Here is a 21,603-nt window from a genome sequence, read left to right on the forward strand (position 1 = left end):
TATATGAAAAAGGAATATATTTTGGTTTATACAAATGCTTAAAAAAGGCACCTGTCCATATGTTTTAGGAGTCCTTGATATAAACTAAAAACATTACAAATACCCTAAGTGCTGCAGTACAATGGAAGAAACACTGGTGGTAGGCTGTCAGGCAACTTAAAAACTGAAATCTTCCACCCCCATCACAATCCTTCCACCCCATTTTCAAATGCCTGGGAAAAAAAGATGAGCTTTACAATGTGCCTTGAAGTTCATGCTATTAAGGTCCGGAGCCAGTTTCAAAGCCAGACAACATTGCCAGCAGCCCCCTTTCGTTTATAACAGTGGGGCTCCAGGTCAGGAGCTCCTGCTGATCTCAGCTGTGACATAGTGGAGAGAGTCTCATTATCTGGGGTAGGTCCTAAGCCATTTAGATCCTAAATATAATGTAAATGTTAATGTATATTATGTAATGTGCATGTATAAAATATATATAGGTTTACACTGAAGAGGGAAAACGATATATAGAATATGTAATGTGTAAATTTTCCCTCAAAGTTGAAGCAGTAGACTCTAAACAGCTTGTTGGACCCTAATGTTAATAGGTGATACTTGGAAGAAAAAATAATTACAGAAAGTTCTAACACCATTGCCACTACTTCTGTTCCCAGAGACATTTTTCTCTTTAGAATAGTCACAATTTCAAAAAGTCAGCCTGTAAGGATTTTGATGTGTGAGGTCCTTTCCTATGGGAAAGGAGGTTGTAACTTGCTGCAGAGTTGTAGGTTTTGACTGTGGCTGGCAGTGAAGCACTCGTTGCAGGTGTTGTTTTCCCAAACAGTGGTTAGGCCTGAGCGGAATTTTTGTATTCATTTTAATGGCTTTTGGGTCAGGCTGTAACACTTTAAAAAGTAATATGCTCTAAGGCAATGTCTGCACAGCCCTGCAGTGTGGACTACGATGGTGTGAATTGCAGTGCTCACTGGTGTGCTGTGCTGTAACTCCCCTGTGTGGATGTTGTGGGCGTGAACTAAAAGGTGCCTAGTTCACCTTAAGTTAGGACTGGTCTACACTTAAAACGCTGCAGTGATGCATCCACCTCAGTGAGAGGCGGTAGCTATGTTGGTGTGAGAAGCCCTCCTGTCGACATAGTGCCGTCTACACTGGATGTTAGGTCAGTATATATGCGTTGCTTTGGGTTTTTCATACCTCTGAGCAACATAGTTATACCGACGTAAGTTTATAATGTAGATCTGGCCAGAGTGCTCTTTAAACAGGACTAAAAAGTTAATGTGAACTAGATAGCTTTTAGTTTGTGCCTGTTGTGTCCGGGTGGGGGAGTTACAGCACAGCAAGCCAGTACATGCTGAAATTCATATCCCCGTAGTCTGAACTGCAGAGCCATGTTGACAATTCCTGTTTCTTCACTGGTCGTCTTCTTCTGGTTTCCCTTGGTTGCATGGCATTGCTACCACACCAGAGGAAAAGATGGATTGTGTAGAGCAACCCACCAGTGTTTTTAACCTGTGTCAACTAGACCTGCTCTGAGCAGAGCTCTGAAATGCACTGATTAAAATGTCAGTGGCCAGCGTGTACTAGTGCAAGCACCTGTGGAAGTCACACTGAGAAATGTGAAGAAAAGTGCTAGTGCAGAAGACACGTGGGTCTGTCTACTGTGGAAAATCATGGAATTAAAACAAAATAATAAATCAATTAATTGTTACAAGAAAAACAGGAACTATTTGTATGTGACCTTATACCATAAGAGAGGTTACATTTTTATTTAGAAAAATTTCAGATTTTAAATTTAAACTCATACTTCTTAAAAAAAAAAAATAATAATAATTGTGCGTCAGAAGCTGTAAATAGTGGCTGTAACCTCATACGTTATTATGTGTTGTAGGTCTCTGACCTCAAAGAATGTACCACAGCTGCAACTGTGTAATGCTGATACCCCCTGGTCATTGGTGGGCGGGATCAAACCTGGGACCTCTGAAGCGTAGTGTATGAACATAAGAATGGCCGTACTGGGTCAGATCAAAGGTCCATTCAGCCCAGTATCCTGTCTACTGACAGCGGCCAATGCCAAGTGGCTCAGAGGGAGTGACCCTAACAGGTAATGATCAAGTGATCTCTCTCCTGCCGTCCATCACCACCCTCTGAGCATCTACTGTATGAGCTAAAAGCCATGTGGCTGTAGCAGACTCATTAACATCTAGGTGGTCTAAAAGGTCGTGAGCTAAAAGCCATGTGGCTTTTAGTTAAGGCTGTAGCAGACTCATTAATCTAGCAGGTATAGGTTACATCTTTCCCCTAGTTGAGGAAGCCCATCCTGAGCTTCAGAGACTTCCCAATTGATGAGCTGGGATGAGCCCCCACTTGTAATGCTGACAGACCTGGGTTGTTGGCGGGCGGGATCGAACCTGGGACCTCTGAAGCTTAGTTTATGAGCACCTACTGCATGAGCTAAAAGCCACATGGCTGTAGCAGACTCATTAACATCAAAGTGGCACTAGATGGGGATAGGGCACCACACCCAACAGGCATGGGTTACACTTGCTAAATGTGTAATAAGCTGTAAAATGATTATTTTACTGTTGCAGTTCCCATCAGAGCATGGAGAAATTTAGGAGTATATTTTCAGCAATCTACATAGGGAATTAAGTGAGCACATACTATTTTTGATGAGGGTTATATTTCTGATTCTTTGCACATTCTGCTGAATATGTACCTCAAACAAGCAATAATTTCTTTGCTTGGAAGCAGTATGTTTTTTTAACTACTTAATTTCCCAAGCACAATTATAAAAACTTATCAGACGAAGTTCCTTATATAATAGCAACATGTGAGGAAAAAGAATGACCCGTTTAAGTCAGTTTGACAATGGAAACTTGCATATTAACGTTGCTTTATATAAATTGTAACGCTCTGTAAGACTCTTTCACTTTGGTTTCCGTCTTGTAATATATTGACAGAAGTCTACGTATGTGTACTACTTTTCTCTAATGAATGGAATGCTGCATGCCCAAGTATGTGTCATAAACCCTGATCCTGCTACATTTAAAGAAGCTTCTCCAAACATGTCCTATCTATTTTAGAGAAATTTGCACTTGTATAAATATATCAATGTTGCAGCGAAGCAAACCTCTGCTGTAGTCTTACTGAACTGATATAAATCACGGTTTGTACTGGTTTAACTTGCTTTGGTAAGTTACCAGAGTAAGACATGCTAGTATAAACCTCATTTTACATCAGTGCAGCATGTCTGCATTAGGGCTGGCACTGTTGTAACTGCATCTATGTTGTCACATTGGTGTGAATCTCTCTAAGGGTAGGTCTATACTACCCGCCGGATCAGCGGGCAGTGATCGATCCAGCGGGGGTCAATTTAGTCTAGATGCGATAAATCGATCCCCGAGCGCTCTCCCGTTGACTCCGGTACTCCACCACCGCGAGAGGCGCAGGCAGAGTCAACAGGGGAGCAGCAGCAGTCGACTCACCGCAGTGAAGACACCGCAGTGAGTAGGTCTAAGTACGTTGACTTCAGCTACGTTATTTACATAGCTGAAGTTGCATAACTTAGATTGATTTCCTCCTCCCCCTGCATCCTCCCCAAGCCCCCCCAGTGTAGACCAGGCCTAAGACAGGCCTTAGAAATTCCTTTTATCTCCAGCATAACTACCCTCATCATAACAGGTTTCAGAGTGGTAGCTGTGTTAGTCTGTATCAGCAAAAACAACTAGGAGTCCTTGTGGCACGTTAGAGACTAACAAATTTATGCTTGTGCCCAAATAAATTTTAGTCTCTAAGATGCCACAAGGACTCCTCGTTGTTTTTACCCTCATCATGTCAATTATATATAAACATAGAATGGATGACTCTCAACCATGGTGTTCCTTAGAAAACCGTGTATCAGCCTTAATGTGAAATTATTTTAAATAAAAAAATATTAGCCCAGTTTCTGGCAAGTAATAATGCATTATCTACAGCTGGTTCGCAAGTGTTAGTCTCATTTAATAACTTATTACAAGCTTATGTGCTGAATGCTCCACAGAGCACAAGTAAGAGGCATTCGAGGCATAAGCTTTCCTCCATTTCAAGTCCTCTGAAGTTGTGCGTCTCACCCCACTCCCAGAGATATTGCAGCATGTATCATACTTGTAATTTTACAATCGATATGCAATCCTTCTGGAACTACCTTTTAGGGGTCATGCAAGTGTCATTTTCCCCTTTAGATACAGAATGGTTTTGCAGGGTTTTAAAATATTCTTATGCTGTTGGAAGTACCCATTGACTGTCCTTTGGCATGTAAAAGAGTAGTAGTAAATGTTTAGCAAACTTCTGCCATATAAGGAGAAACAAGCCTCTACAGGTCTGCTGTAGGATGGCTCTCTGCTCCAGTTGGGCTCCATGTTGGCTGTGACTTCATGAGAATAGTTCATGCTGTGAGGTATCCTGGAGTGGGGAAGCATGTGACATCAGTGGACCAGACATGGCTTGGAGGAGACTGTAAACTTAAAATCACTTATGTTCTCACCGTTCTCCCTGTGCATAATGTGTGGAGCCTTCAGCACATATACTTGCTGTTAGCTAATTTCTTTAAACATATTCATTGGTTTCCTTCAGTAGTAGATGTTTTGCTTTTAGTTTGATCTCTCAAATTTTCTTTATATTTCACTGCATAATATGGATGGATATTTATAAATATAAAAAAACATAGCCAGAGTGTTTTGTATTCTATGGATGTTTATCTAAATCAGGGGAAATTGCAGATGGAAACTGTTTCAATTACCAAATATCCAGTTTCCATTAGTTGCTGGAAAGAGCTGTTTTCATCTACAGATCTTGGAACTGCAGATTTTTCATGGTAACATTGAATGTAAAAGCCTTCTGAAATAGAATTTAGGATACTGCAAGTTCAAAAATGTACTTAAAACAAATACAGTAAGAAAACCTATTAAAGCAGGGTGCATATGGGGGATCGCTAGCTAAGGAAAAAATGAAATTCTTAAGGTTCTGAAATGCATAGTATAGTGGTGATTTTATCACACGTTTGTTCTACGAGCCTAGCATAGAATACATTGAGTCCCAACAGTAATGTTACAATTACAGTAACATGGATGAAAAAACAGGATATCAAACTAAAATGCAAAAATATTACAAAACAGTTTTACACTTCCTGACTTATTTGAGAATGGACAGTCTACTTGAAGTATATTATTGTTTTTAGTATGATATTCATTCCATAATTAAGATTGCATTTGGATTTCTCTTATAAGCCCTCCTTTTAAAATCGACAAAAAGCTTTGTGCTTCAAAACTGGTAAATTAGTTATTTGACTTGTGTATGTTTGTGGAAACTTTAGGGGGGGCACTTAAGCTTGTGAGATGATGTAAATGAGGTGGTGTGAGAGGGAGGGAAGAAGAATTATAGAACAAGGGGGCCCATTGGTGTTTTTAGAAAGTATAGAATTTCATAAAGAACGTAATTTTGTAGGTGTGTTAGCTGGACTCAACTGAACTCCACTTTCAACCTTAACTCTTTTTTTAAATCATTTTTTTTCTTTGTTTACAATCAATAAGTTGAGGGTGCTTCCAGTTAACTCTTCAATCACAGTATCCTAAACGCCAGGATGAATAAATAATGGCTAGAGTATTTTATTATCCAATTATAATTTGTTTTCCAACTTAGAAAGGAAACGCCCTCTAGTTATCATCTGAATAAACATAATACATAGTAGGTTGCAATGGGTTATCACATTTATATAAGCAGATGAACACTTGCACGTGAAATCCTAAATATAAAGCTTTATGTTCTTAGGCTATGCTTTCTGCTATAGAAATAAATTTGCTTTGTGGAAATTTAATGTCTGAATCCATATTTGTGATGTCATCAAGTAGATATTAAGGCTGGGAAAGGATTTCCTGGGGTTATTAGCATTTGTTTCATGTGGCATAGCAGGATTGTCCAACAGGAACACAGTAATCCCTAATTTGGAGCATCCTTTAAGGCAAATACTCTGAAAGAGTAGACTGTGATCTTCTGTGACTGCCATATCTAGTTTTCTTCTTTCAAGACAAGTAGTTGTAGGTGTATTGCCATTCTGATGAGAGCACTCTGGCTCAGTACTTAGCTGAATTGCTCTTTAAGCTATTGATTTGGTCAGTAGAGTAATTTAGTAATTGTCTGTATGCAGACAAAGGAGTTGAAAATATGACCAGACTGGTGTACTGGAACTACTAATCATACTAGTGAAAGGGTGTTTTAATGAGTTCGTAAACAGAATGGCCTAAAAAAGTTCAGTCATCTCTTCTTGTTCCCTGCATTTTATAGGAATATGCCTTGGCTAATATCAATCTTTTCTTTTCTTTTTAAATTTCCTTTTGTTAAATTTACAAACCTGATTCATATGATTTCTTTCCTGTAAGTTTGCTCCATGATGGCTCAATTAGAATTGCAGTAGAACTATGGTTCAATATTCAGGCCAACTTCATAATTGAAAACACATTTTCTTCTCAAAAGCTGCAGCTGGTTTGGTTCTGCTCATGCAGAAAAGGATATAACCTTGCATAACATAGGAAATGAACGGTTGAGAGAGAAGCCAAATTCAATTTCAGTCAGATATTTTGAGGATAAGTCCATGATCTATGGAAGCAGGGGAATGAAAAGTGTGTGTATGTGGAAAGCAGCGTATTCAGCAGTCTATTAATCATGGCTAGCCTGGGTGCTGTTGTGTGCTGTTGCATTAGCACTGATGCTAGTACAGAGGCTGGAGAGCAGCCAAGCACTCCAGAAGTTAACCTCTTAAAGACCCTGAGCTGCTTTCTGTTGAATAAATGTAATTTTGTGGTCAGAAATAAATGCTTGTGATGTAGCAGGAGCTTTGAAAACAACAGCAAGGCAAAGCTATTACAAATTGCTCTGTGTTGTGGAAGTCAACAGCATACATCAAAATTCAGAGCTTTCATCTCATTGATTTAGGCCCAAAGCTTTGCAGCTTTTCAATAAAAGCCCTATTAAACAATTGTATGTAACAGACAATGTGGAGCAAATCTAATATTTCCACTAGATAATTATTATCTTTAACATTCTCTCAGCAGCTGCCAGTGGAGCTTTTCTTTCTTTAACATGAACACAGAAAAAGGTTTCACACACTTTATTTTAATCTTGTGTTATGATCCTAAACTGCAAAAGAAAACACTGAGCAGCTTGAAACAACAATGGTGCTGTTAGTTTTGTTTCTTTGGTTTGTACAAATGTGTAAATGATCGATTTCGGCTAAGTTTGTTGCAATTTAGGCAGTCTTCCCTCAGGAATGGGATTTAAATATATTTAGACATCTGGAAAGGGGTATGCGCTCTTCTTGATGAGAATGCAGGACACCCATTAATATCAATAAGAGTTATACACATGGAGCGGGTAGAGAATATGCCTTTGAGAGAAGAAATATTATATTCAAAACTATTAACTTTACAAACTATGAACTCTGCTATAGGTGAGATTATGTTCAACCCCAGCACACAAGAGAAGGGTGTGACTAGCTTCCCTGCATCTGTTATACCCCCTACACATGCCACTGGCATTCTGTTCCATCCCACATTACAATGGGCCTTATTCTTCCCCCCCTTGCAAGATACGAGCAGGTCCCACTGAAATCAATGGGAGTTACTCATATCCTGCAGTGGGAGAATCTGGCCCAACGCAGTGCCTCTTAGAGCACCTACTGGTGGTTGTCAGACTCCATGCTGCCTCCAATCTGGGACAGTACCTTAAGGCATATTTTCATTTTATACAGTTAGTAAATATTCCCTTCCCATGTGTGTTTCCGTTTTTAATTATATCTATGTTAGAAATTAGAGCTGGAGAAGGCATCTCATCCATCTTCCTGCCCTGGGCTCAGACGGGGAATAAAAATATTGGCACTCTTCTCAAGCTCTGTCCATAACACCAGACTCTCTTCTATAACCTCCCTCCTATACCCCACCCCTATCCCAGAGTAGCTGAAAGTTTCTATTGAAATGGTTAGTGATGAAATAGCTAACACTGACATTACTTTGTCACCAGACTTTAGAAACACCTCATTGAGAAGAATTGGGCAATTTGCACCTTTCAGAGGCATTATTTCTGATTGTAGACTAGTTCTTAGTTTGCAGGTACATACAATTTTGTTCAGGTTAAATGTCCCAAAGCTTCATTAAGAGAGTTAAGATTGCCTAGTGGTGCTTGGTGCCCTTCAGAACACTGAATTCCGCTACACTCAGACCTCTGGAAATACAAAATTACAGTACACTCCATCCCTGCTGCACAACTTTACCTCTGTCCCCCTGGGGCTGGTAATAGCCACTGGCAGTGGTTCAGGAAGGGAGAGGGTGCCATAACAAGTAAACATAAGGAAATTCTAGGAGAGTGTGCCATTGTTTGTGTTCCAGCGACGTGAATCACAGCATTAGATCTGCATGCACTCCAGCTAGGTTCATTGTGCTAGGTGTCTAGTAGTATTGGATAGTAGAGGATTTAGTTGGAGCAGGTTGGCATAACTGTTACTCTGATATGAAATGTACAGAGGTGTTCTTGTCATGTGGATCATCAGTAGTGTGGTCTCTGGGGTTAATGAGGGGTATGAAAGCAGTGTGTCAGAAGGACTCCTCTTGGAATGGTGAAGGGGTTGTAACATTTAGCAAGTCTAAGCTGATTTGCATGGAGTAGGCTCAGAGTTGGAGTGTAGATCAGGTGTAGGTAGCTCCACACTTGTTCCCCAAGTGTTCTGTAGCATCTGTAAGGGTAGACTGTTAGTATGTGTGTTATTGGCATGTCAGGTTTTGCTCAAAGAGGGCAGAGTTAAGGTGATGTTTCAGGGGTGGTGTATTTCTTAACTTGGATTTCCTATTTTCAGAGGTTTGAGTGTAGCTGAATAAAATGTTCTGAAGGGCTTGAGGTACCCACTAGGCAACCGTAGCTCTGTGTTAACTAAGTTTTGAGATGTTTAATTTTTTTTTTTTTTAAATATCTCCGTATACGCATGTATCAAAGCCCAACTCTCTGCCTCTTTTGCTTCGAGCTCTTTGGCAATGATTACTTCAACCACAGAATGCACTAGCTGCATGTTAGTCCCTTCACTGCCTCTAAAGCATCTTGTCATCTCCCTCGGCCGCATGAACAAGTGGTTGTTGGAATGGGACCCACAGGTTGAGGAGCTGGGGAGGGAATGCAGGTACAATGCAGGGAGTGATGTGGAGTCATTGAGGGTGTTTTTTGAAGTGTGAGACAAACATGGAGTGAATGACGTGGAGCGTTTCGGGGGGGGACAGAGCTGAAGCTCCCTGACATTCCCCACTGCACATTTGACCCCCTCCTTTTCATCCCCATCTTCCCTTCATTGCTCTAGCACTGCTCCAACATTCCTTCCATCACCTATTATTCATCCCCATACCTTTCGCTGCTCCAGGCCCTCTCACATGCACATCAGCTCCACTCTCCTTTTTGCCACGCAGTGCCCCTGTTAACCTTGGAGGATCATGGGGAGGTTGGGAAGATGGTGGGGCTGTGAGTAGTGTATGTACCAGCTTGAGGCAGGAGGTGCCAAGCCTAGAGGTGCCGGGGCTCAGCCCTGGGAAGTGTTGGCACAAATTAAGCACTGACTTTGGTGCAGTGACCACAGCATGTGTCATTGGGCCACTCAGTTACTATGGCCAGGTCTGCACTCAAAAGTTACGGCGACCCAGCTATGTCACTCGGGGGAGGTGTGAAAAATCCATAGTCCTGAACGATACAGTTAAGCTGACCTAACCCCTGGTGTAGACAGCGCTAGGTTGATGGAAGAATTCTTCCATCAACCTAGCTGCTGCTGCCTCTTGGGGAGGTGGATTAACTAAGCCGACGGAAGAACACCTCCTGTTGCTGTATTGAGTGTCTAGGTTGAAGCACTACAGCGATGCAACTGTAGCTCTGCAACATTTCAAGTGTAGACAATCCCTGTGACAGCAAACTGCCTGGAAACAGTCTGGCACTTGAAAAGCCGTTAGTCTTGCTGTACGTGTGCGTTTCATTGTCTCTGGGTATGTTTCCGCAGCACTCAGAAGGAGTAATTGTGGCATGTGCAGGCATACCCGAGTTACCTTTTGATTGAGTTAGCTTGCTCGAACTAGCACTAAAGAGCAGTAGTGGTGTGAGTTAGCTGCCACAGTCTAGTCCCACCTGGAACCCTGTGTACGTACTCCTACAGCTAGCCCATCCTGCCACCTGTCACTGTGGCTACACTGCTAGTTTTAGTGAGTTAGCTCAGATTAGGCCTACACATGCAGTCCCAGTTGCAGGGTAGACGTACCTTTGGCTGAAGCTACAGAAACCCCGCTCTGGAGTGCCTAACCTAACCCTGAATAATTTCTTCAACATAACCAGCCCACAGGTGCAGTGGGTGCCATGCACTAGCTGAGATAAATCCCAAACAACTGTGATCAGTTTGGGGAGGATTAGAGCCATAGTTTTAGCCCCAGATGTGCTCAAAAAAAGCTAGGAGGAAAAAGTTGATTTTATTAACACACTTTTTTAAAAAGAGTGCTGTATCTCAGGAACCCCTTATTCATATGACCCCAGATGTGGACCTCTATCCCTACTCTGCACCTGTTGGGCATAGCAAATTTAAAAACAATCTGAGTCAGCATGTGGATTTTAGAGCACTTAAGAATAGTCTGTTAACAGTAAGCAACTCTCAACCTTCACTATAGTAAAGCTTCTTTCTCTTCTTAAGTTTAACTGTTTCAGTGTGTGGGGGTGTATTTCCCCCTACATTTATGGGGAAAAAGTATCTTTATGTAACTATGACTACTGCATCCACACTAAGGGTTGTACAGCTTTAACTATACATATTTCAAACAGGTGTAGTTAAAGGGTTACTGCTGATTAGAGGCTGGTGTGGGAGGTTGAAGGACAGGTTAGAGAACCACTCAGCTTAGCATGGTGCTACTTTTCATACTGGGAAGTTGGATGGAGCTGCATAGCACAGAAATTCAAGAAAATGGCTACTCTGCTCCCTAACTTCCATTGCATGGATGAGGGTTTGGCATCATTGCCCTAGCCGTGTCTAGACTTCACTTTCCAACACGTGCCATTTGGGTCTTCCACACCCATGCAGAAAGGCATATTGACACAGGCGCTGGGTCACTGTGCTGATTGCACTGTGTATTGCTCTGCTGATTGCTGCCTCCGCCCCTGCTGAGCTGGAGGTACAGGTGCAAATCTCCACTCTTGCTCTGTGCTACTTACAGGTATGGAGGATCAAATCCTACAGGCTGTTAATTCTTGCCACTTAGTTTGCTTGTGTTCCACATATTCCCTAGGCAGGGGGCAGGATTAACACAGGGTACGTGGGATCCAAGTTCAGCCACAGTTAGAGGGGACCTGAGCACAACAATGACTCGAAGGCAGAGCAGTAGGTGGCATGAGCAGTGAAAAGCACAGCATTGTCATTCATTTGTAAATACCTACTGGGATGGGATGGGCAGGAGGATCAAGGACTTCAGAAGTCAGAGGAAGACAAGAGTCGATCCTGTGGCCTTGGGAGAGTAAGCCCATCTCCTGGAAGGGCATGGTTGTTGGCCGGGAAGAACAGAGTGTATCTGGAAATGCTTAGAAGACTTAGGCTATGTCTACACTACTGCGGTAAGTCGACCTACGCTATGCAACTCCAGCTACATGAATAACGTAGCTGGAGTCGACGTACCTGAAGTCGAGTTACCGCGGAGTCTACACCGCAGAGGGTCAACGGGAGAAACTCTCCCGTTGACTTACTTTGCTCTCCTGTTGACCCCTGTACTCTACCCCCGACAAGAAGAGTAATCTGCTGTCGATTTGGTGGGTTTTCACTAGACCCGCTAAATGGACCACTGGTGGATCAATCTCAGAGCGTTGATCCCATCTGTAGTGTAGACATAGCCTTAGTCTGCCTTAGGGACAGAAGATCTGGAACTTTGGAGGATCTGAGTCCCATTTATAATACAAGTGTAGGACTGGAAGGGTCAGTAGGTCATCTAGTCCTGTCCCCTGCACTCAAGGCAGGGCTACGTAATAACTAGACCATTCCTGACAGGTGTTTGTGTAATCTTAAAAAAACCTCCAATAAGAGAAATGACTCAATGTCCCTAGGCAAATTGGTCCAATGCATAACTACCCTGATAGTTAGAAAGCTTTTCCTGATGTCCAGCCTAAACCTCCCTTGCTGCAGTTTAAGCCCATTGCTGCTTGTCTTGTTCTTAGAGGTTAACAAGAACGTTTTTTGTCCTCCTCCTTGTATAAACCTTTTATGTACTTGAAAACTGCTACTCTGTCCCCCCTCAGTCTTCTCTTCTCCAGACTAAACAATCTTTCCTCAAAGGTCATGTTTTCTAGCCCTTTAATCATTTTTGTTGCTGTCCTTTGGACTTTCTCCAGTTTATCCAGATCATTTTGAATTTTAATCCTGTCCTCCAAAGCACTAGCAATCCCTCCCAACTTGGTATTGTCCACAAACTTTATAAGTGTACTCTCTATACTGTTATCTAAATCATAGATGAAGATATTGAACAGAATCAGACCCAGGACCGATCCCTGTGGGACCCCACTCGATATGGTCTTCCAGCTTGACTGTGAACCACAGAACTACTCTCTGGGAACGGTTTTCCAACCAGTTTTGCACCCACTTTATAGTAGCTCCATCTAGGCTAGTTTGTTTATAAGAAGATCATGCAAGACAGTATCAAAAGCCTTCCTAAAGTCAAGATATACCACATCTACTACTCCCCCACCTATCCCCAAGGCTTGTTACCCTGTCAAAGAAAGCTACTATATTGGTTTGACACGATTTGTTCTTGACAAATCCATGTTGACTGTTACTTATCACCTTATTATCTTCTATGTGCTTGCAGATTGCTTGCTTGATTATTTGCACCATTATCTTTCTGGGTACTGAAGTTAAGATGACCGGTCTGTAATTCCCTGGGTTGTCCTTATGCCCCTTCTTATAGATTGGCATTATATTTGCCCTCTTCCAGTCCTCTCGAATCTCTCCCATCTTCCAGGAGTTTTCAAAGATAATGGCTAATCTGTTTTATCTAATCTTCTCTTTAATCTGCTTCTGTTGTCTTTATGCCAGATAGCTTTTGATCAAACTGTAATGTGCTGGTAAATGTAACTGGTGTACATGTCCCTAGGACTGTATTACTTAGAAGGTGGCATACCTATGCACTACATTAGAGCAACTGTGTTCACAGGCTTCCATTGTTTCCATGATAAGGCTCCATTTTTTTTTTTTTTTTTCTATCTAACGATCTTTTGCTCAGCAAAAAATATACCATGTGCTGTAAGCAGATTCACAAGCTTTTTCTTAAACGCGTCATTAAAATCCTTTTAAATGTGTTTAATTTATGCAAATAATCAAACAAAACAGTTTTTTGCTTTGTGTTCTGTCACCTGTGAGTTTCTAATTAAAAAAAAAATAAAAAATTCTCAGCCCGTTGGTTCATGATGCAGCACTGTTAGCATTAAAAAAAGGCAAGTTTTTAATCTTAGAAAAGATGCTGTACCTGTACAGTAAGTGGTCTCTAGCATGCATTATGTATTGCATAGCTATTAGGATGTATCACCTTTGAAACTGACATGCTAATGGTTTAGATGAAAAACAGGCCTGGCTCTTTTGTAATTTCGCCAAAGAATGAATTGTATCATTGCTTAGTGTTAATAATACTTACTAGTACCACTGTTTGATTTCCAGGAGGTTCCTCCAAGAATTATGGCATGGTTTAACAAAGTGAAAAGCAAGGTGACAATCCTTTACTATTCTTAATGGCACTTCCAAACTCCAAAGAAATTAAATTCAAACTACATTAAAAAGAGCTAATTTTGTAATGCAAAATGACAAAAGTAAAGAAATTCCTAGTTCAGAGAGAGAGTGTGTGTGTGTGTGTGTGTGTATGTGCGCGCGCGTGCATCCATGCGTGCACCCCCTTAACTCAGTCGGTTGTATCCCAGGTTATCCTGTACATAGAGACCTCTGCAACAGGAAAAATGGGACCAATAAAGGGATTTTCTTTTGTTTAGTTGTAAGCAACCTTAATCACGTGAAAATCTATATTTGTCAGGAATCTATTAAATTTAAAGCTCAAATAGTTGACTTATTTCTATAATTAGTCTTTGAAAAGTTAATTGGATATATGAGCCATTTATTTTAAGGTGGTAAATTAGTTGCAGGTTGGGTACAGTATAATAAAAGGATATGTATTCCTTAGAGATTATTGGAGGGTTTGTGAGGATGAATATCACAAATGTACATCCAGTGGTGAAATGTAAAAGGATCAGGACTAGAAAATCCCTATTAAATCTCCACACAGGTTATGCATGTCTGACATATTTTATGTGCTGCTAACATTACTATAATTATTAAAGCACTGACATGGTCATTGAAATACAAGGCACAGACGACAATATGATCCCTTCCCTGATGAGCTATATTTGGAATATTGAATTGCAAAAAAATATATATGTAGTGATCTAACTGTGATCCATGTTGAAAGTCTCAGATCCTTTAGCTCCTCCATGGCTGTCATTGCCATGTGCCTCTTTCTCATTCTGCATCCAGAGTTTTTACCCATTGATCATGTCATCACAACTACAGCTCTTGTTAAGTGTCAGTGAAAGATGCACTGGCAGCTGGAAATCCCAACTTCCCCACTAAAAGCTTTATTTCTGTGCTGTACCTTTAAATTCTAAAATACAGCAGTGCAATGTTCGGTCTGTGACTGTACTGTAAGAGAAAGTATTTAGTTCAGTACAGCCTGTTCTCCAGTGCAGTCCACTCCTTTCAGATCAGAACACTGAATCTAGGGGATTTGTGGAGCAGTACAGTCTCAGACTTTCAATTAGTATTGAACTTCCTCAAAGCATAAAGAGTTAGAGATTAGAAATTAAAGTGATGGGTTTTACCTATCTCTGTTTGAACTTAACTAGACATGGGTCTGCTGTAACTCAGATAGTTCTAATGTAAATTTGTATTTAATCTTCCTAGACTTGGACAGTGCTCACTAAACTCATGGTCAGTTTCTGATCTTTGTTACATGTGGGTAAATCCAGAGGTCAGTCGAGTGATTTCATTGGCATTACCCAGGTGTAACAGAGATCAGAATCTGACCCAGTGTATATAAATTAGGCTGTCCAAGCTAGTATGGTGGTATGCCAATAATTCAGCTGTCACACTGGCGACTGAGGATTGGGAATAGATTAAGGAGTCTCTCTGGTCTAGTAGACAGATAATTATGGAAATGATTTCTTCTGTCTGTGGGCTGAACTTTGAGCTCTGTTCAACAACTCATGAAAGAGCTTGACCTTGGAAAATAAGGTGGATAGGAGGAGGATTGCTCACACACTAGTTTCTTATTTCTGTTATCTCCATATAGCTCCATTGGTATTTTAAAGATGAACAGTATGCTAAGGAGGGAGGATTGCTAACACACTAGTAGTGTCTTATTTCTGTTATCTCAATATAGCTCCAGTGGTATTATCAAGACAAATAGTATGTCAAAACTTAAAAGTGAACATATGCTTATGGGGGTGGGGAGTACAGGGGTCACTGCTGTTTCTTTCTAGTCAGAAAAGACTTAATGTGCTTGGTTTAGATAAGTTAAGGTTCACAGCTGAGCTGATCTCAGAAGTTGGCTAGTGTAATTTTCAGTTGACACGTGGCTCCCTAAACTTTTTAGAGCTTACAAAATTCCACAGCCAGAGTTTTTATGACATAGTTAACACTGTTCTAACTTACTCCAGTCCCAACTGGTCGTCATTGACTCCTGAGGCAACACCACCTTGATTTTAAAAGTGTTGTGTGAACTGTACAAGTATATTTATTTCCATGTTATTTCAGGGCTTTGTTTTTCCTGTGTCTATGGTTGTTGTTGTTTTTTTGTACTCTGCTTCTTTGTGTAATTTAAACTACCATATGTTTTGGTGCTTTGTTTTTCCCTATTACGTAGAATCATAGGATTGGATGGGACCTCGAGAAGTCATCTAGTCCAATCCCCTGCACTCATGGCAGGACTAAGAATTATCTAGTTTACACTCCCTACCTCTGTACATTCAGAAGCAGTGTCCCTACTTACTTTTTAATCCATGTTAAAACAAATGTTATGCTTTATTCTCGTTTTGTGTTTGTGTGTTGGGTATAAAATGTGCTAAGGTGCTCACAGTAAACGCAATCTATAAATCAGACAGATTGATAATTTGTCAGACTGCCCAAACAGTCCTAAAATGAAATAATGTGAATGGAAATTCTGGTGCCTTAGTCTAACTATTTGCAATCTCAATTCTGGATTTAGGACTCAAAAGAGTCAGGAGCATTACTGTCAATTACAAAACTGTTTGCCATCTTTGATCCACCAGGTGTATGTCATTTGAACTCTATTTTATACTTAATAATCAGTTTATAACCAGGTGTTGGTGCCTCAATGATACACTTTATATTGTTTAAACAGAAAATAGGGTTGTGTCATTTTTTAGAAAAGAAAAACTTTTGATATGAAAATAAATCCATTCAAGTTTTCATAGAAAGGATGTCTCGATCAACTGGAATGCTGTTGCTCTGATAGAAAGGATGAATGATTCCCCCCACCCCCATAAGTATAGTATCAGTTCTCTAATGTTAATAGAGTTTAATAGTTATTATTTCGATCTGTACTATGTAGAAAAGTTGCAAATGGAGATAAAATTGTGTATAGGGACATTGAGATCCAGAAGTACAACATATGGTACATATGTCCTTTCAGAGCTTTCATTTATATATCCAGGATATACCTCTTCATCTGAACCTCAAAAAGCTAGCTAGTGGTCCCCTATCTATTCTCTGTACTTCAAAACCACTGTTTAGTTCTCTCAAGCATTGATTTATACCATCTTATGCTTTTCAGGCTTTGGCAATTTGTTCCAAATTCCAGTTTCCAAATATTCTGAAATACTTATGTGCTTATTCCCTCATGATCATCCCATTTGTGGTTTCTTGTGTTTGAATTAATAAACAACTTATTCACAACCATCTATTCCTTGCTTTCCAGTGTGTCTCATGCCCTGTGAGATTCCACTGTTTTTTCATAACCTTTTTTGGTAAACTGTAAAAGCCAAGCATAGCCAATCTTTCTTCAGAATTTATATCTGCTCCCCAAATCCGCAATCATTTTGCACTCTGCTGCTTGCTTTCAATTTCACCAATACCCTTGATTTTCTAAGCTAACAGGAATTGCACAAAGTAGTCTAGGTTCCGATATTACATCTGTGTTAATTAGGTGTAACTCCACTGAAGTCTGTTGAGTTACTCCATATTTTCCTGGGTGCACGTGAGATCAGAATTTGGCTCATTGTTCTACTTGCAGCCTTGTATTGTGTCAAAATAACTTCTGTCTCTACAACCTTTCTCTGAATATCCCAAGATTGTGTTACTGCTGCCAAGCATTGTGCAGATGCTTATAGTGTCCTTGTTTTCCTCCTGGACCCCTCCCCCCAAGTGTTGTCTTGGTTTATATACTGTATTGTGCAGTTCAGTATTTTTTACAATTGTCCATCTCTCCTAGTTTTGTCACCTTAACTTCTTTATAATGTTCTCTACAAGTCAGTTATTAGTCCATAAAACTAATCTATACAAGTCATTTGGAATTTGTATGCTCTGTTTCTGTGCACAATGTCTGACTCCCTCCATTATGGTAATAATCTATAGTTCTAGGCTTTTTCAAAATCCTTCCCTTTACAAAGTCATTTCATATAAAGTAAACAGATGTGGCACCAAGTCTGACCCTGTAGCACCCCCCTCCTTATCTCTCTTCTCCCTGAGCTGTTTCCTTTCACTGGCACCCTGTGTTTCCTGTGCCAAAGCCAGTTTAGAATCCATTTCAATAGGTTGCTCTTAGGATACTTTCTAATTCTGCAAGTCAAACTCTCATGTAGTAGAGTATCAGATACTTTCCTGAAACATGGATACAGTAAACTCTGTCCATTGTTTCAGCCTTATCTACCAAATCAGTAACGTGGTTAAAGAATTCAAGGACGTTTTTTAGACAGGACCTTCCTTTTTGTAGTTCATGTTGACGTACACATCTTTCAAATGTTTCATAATGTTATCCCTTATCAATTGTTTCTCTCTAGTTGAAATGAGGCTTACATATCCAGATCCTTCCTTGTGTTTTAGTAAAAATATGGGTACTGTAATATCCATCCTTTGAGTGCTGACTGAGACCTCAGTGTACTGTTAGAAAACTTTGCCAAAGACTTTCCTGTTTCCCTTATTGTCTCCTTCTGCACTGGGGTGTATAAAAAAGGTGCTTTGTCAAACTTTAATAATTATAAATGTTTTGTTATCTAATCCAATGCACTAGGAACTTAAAAAAAATAAACCATATTCTTCACCCAAGAAATGTTTAGTCCATTCTCGGAGTTGTTAATCTTCCATTTATTTTGGGAATGAAATCACTGAGAAAAACTACAGTAAACAGTACTGGGTACATTTTGTCCTCACACACGGATGCACAGCTCCTCTTATCTTCAGGAGGAGTTCCACATACGTATCTATGGGCAGCATCTGCCCCTACTGGTGTAATTTAAGCACACAAAAGTAAGGATATTCAGAATTTAAATGGAAATTTGTGTCTAACCTTTACAGGAGAACTCCTTTGTATGTGGGAGATCCATGGCTGCTTAGTCTCTGGTATAGCAGTGTTCCAAGAAAAATGTCTCATGACCTGCCAGGAGACCTGATAGAAATACAAAGCTATGCACATGTTGCTGAAAAAGGTGGAATGAGACCAGCCTCGCCTGTGTATGATGCTATAGTATAGTTAGGCTTCAGTTAGTGGCAAACAAAATAAATTATTCATGGAAAACCTGTGTCCCAAATACGTTTTAATCTATATACTATGTGCCTAAGAATTAAAATAGATGGTATTGGGCATAAAATATGGATGTTCATTGTTGTGCTAGAAAAGGTGTTTTAGTATCTATAGTACAAACATATAGAAAAATCATCTTCTGTAGCTGATTCCCACTAGTACTTCCCAATGTGTATATAGAGAACTCAGGTTCCCATTTTACATTTGAATTAAATTGAAATTGTTGATACATTTATTCATTTATGTATATGATGCCATTGATCTGTGTGCGTGTCTTTGTTTGAACAAGTCTAAGGCTTTCTTTTCCCTCACCCTTTTTAGATTGATGCATTAGGTAAAAGAAGCAAAGAAGCAGAGGCAGCCTTCTTGAATGTCTATAAGAGATTAATTGATGTTCCAGGTAAGCAAATTATTATCCTCCTCTGAAAAGCAAATGGTCTCTTTAGTTCCAGATGCTATTGGGAATTTCTTCTTCTTTTGCTGAGTTATATTTGAGTAGTGGTTTTATTCTCAAATTGATGTACTATGGCATTGTTTCTAACTGAAAGAACTGTAACTTAAGCACATTGGCTCCTCTTAAAACAGTTCATTGAATTCACGTATTAAGTATTGTAAGAATCATTTTATATTTAATTGTTACAATACCGTATGATTCTGAAAGCTGTTCTGAATGTTAATGGTTTATTAAATAAATTCACAGACTTTTGAGAAAGACTATCTGAAACTTTATCATAATGATGCAAACAGAATAAATCAATGTCATAGCTCCGTTTTAAAGTGCCGAGAAAAGAGCAACTCTGCGCAGCTCCAAGCGCACACAAACCTTTCAGTTTGTTTCCAGAGCTCAGGCTCTACCACTGCTGCTAAGTAGTTGTGAATAGGAAAAGCATTTTGGATATTGACAAACTAAACTCTGTCAAGCTTCAATTTTATTAATATTACGTCTGTACATAATTATTAAATAAAGGCTGGTCATGTATAAGTATCAGATTAGAAGTTTTCTTTATTCCTGGGGCAGCCTAAATTTCAAGATTTTTTTTTTTTCCTACTTACAATTTGAGAGAGCGTATATTTGTATACACTCAATAGGTACATTAGATTGGTTGGAGAAGACTTTTTTTTCTTTTTGCTGTCCTGTTCAGATAAGATGGCTGGGAGTCAGAGTCCTGGGTTTTCTTTCCAGCTCCATCATTGTCTGCGTGGTGTGACAAAGTTCCTCCTCTATCTTGGTGGGTCCTGCACTTATTGGCGGATTTTCTTGCCTCAGAGATTCACCATGTGGGTTGGGGAACAGCCCAGAGACCTTCCCCTCTGGAAGAACCCACAGTCCAGGTCAATTGGGAGGTTTGGGGGGAACCCAGGCCCGCCCTCTACTCCGGGTTCCAGCCCAGGGCCCTGTGGACTGCAGCTGTCTATAGTGCCTCCTGTAACAGCTGCATGACAGCTACAACTCCCTGGGCTACTTCCCCATGGCCTCCTCCAAACACCTTCCTTAGTCTCACCACAGGACCTTCCTCCTGGTGTCTGATAACGCTTGTGCTTCTCAGTCCTCCAGCAGCACACCCTCTCACTCACCTCCTTGTGCCTCCTGCTCCCAGCTTCTCACACTCGCAGAGTGGCTATTTAGTATCACACATCGCTGTTATATGACAAGGATACAATTATATCAGAAATCCTTTATAGTACCATATAAAAATTGCACCTAATGTCTAATTCGCAGCAGGTGGTTTTATGAGTCTTGAAGAAAGCATATATACCTCTGTTCAGTAATAACATACACGCTTCGTATAATTAAAAAAGGCTACTATTTTTAATTTTACTCATTAAATATATCCATACTGAAACACCAGATGCAATCCTTTATGGATTCAGCTAAGTTTGAGGACTTTCTTTACTGACTTGTATGGAGAATTTTCACTTGGACTCATTTGTAAAGATTTTGGAAAAAACGTGACATTTTTATCTGCAAAATTGCCCTTAGAAATGGAATGGTTTGCTCATATAAAGGATAGCTATGCCCATTCCCACCTATTTATATTGCTATTCAAGTACCCCATCAACCTGTGTGCTAAAAAATGTATCATTCTTAAAGTTAAATCCCACAAAGTATACCGTTAGTATGTTTTGTGTACATTTATGTCGCTTTAATTTTTCAAAAATGTACTGTTTCTTTTGTTGGGGACCAAAACCTTTTTTTAATAAAAAAAAAAAAAAAAAAATTCTTTTCTAATTTAACTTTCTTTTTCTCAGTTGTAGAACAGAGTTAATATAAATTTATTCCTATCGTGTGAATTGTCAGAATTGTGCCAATGGTGGAACTTATTTTGAAAAACGAGGTTTTTTCATTCATTCTTTTTTTTTTTCTCGCCCTCAGAAAGATATTAGGGAGGTTTTCTTCATGCTAATGTCAATGCATTATGCCAACATCTGAGCTCACAAAACTAGAGACTAAAATACATTTGAGTAGCATTTAATATTTGAACTACTAATGCACTCACAAACCTGCTCTGTGATTAGGATTCCAGTGTGCTGATGACATGGTCCCTGCCCTGAAGAGTTTACAGTCTAAAAAAGACAAGAGGAATAAAAAGGATGGAGGGAGAGGATAATAAAATACATGCAAATTTCTTACGTATATTTGCATGAAATATTACAGTTGCAGATTGCTAAGGGGCCAGCTATCAACCCTTACATCTAGCCATCATAAATTAGCTGACTTCTTTTATATGTGCCA

General features: G+C 39.9%; 1 protein-coding gene across 3 annotated transcripts in view; it reads left to right on the forward strand.

Annotated features, from left to right (window-relative positions):
* The window catches only part of CUX1 (cut like homeobox 1), a 380,489-nt gene that overhangs the window by 149,571 nt on the left and 209,315 nt on the right, over positions 1-21,603 (forward strand). For all 3 annotated transcript variants that reach the window (XM_054008638.1, XM_054008636.1, XM_054008637.1), the window contains exon 4: positions 19,191-19,269. In XM_054008638.1, coding sequence (XP_053864613.1) covers positions 19,191-19,269 — 79 coding nt within the window. The remainder of the gene's footprint in view (positions 1-19,190; positions 19,270-21,603) is intronic.

The sequence above is a fragment of the Malaclemys terrapin genome, chromosome 18 (assembly GCF_027887155.1).
Source record: "Malaclemys terrapin pileata isolate rMalTer1 chromosome 18, rMalTer1.hap1, whole genome shotgun sequence".
In the NCBI taxonomy this organism is placed as follows: Eukaryota; Metazoa; Chordata; order Testudines; family Emydidae; genus Malaclemys; species Malaclemys terrapin.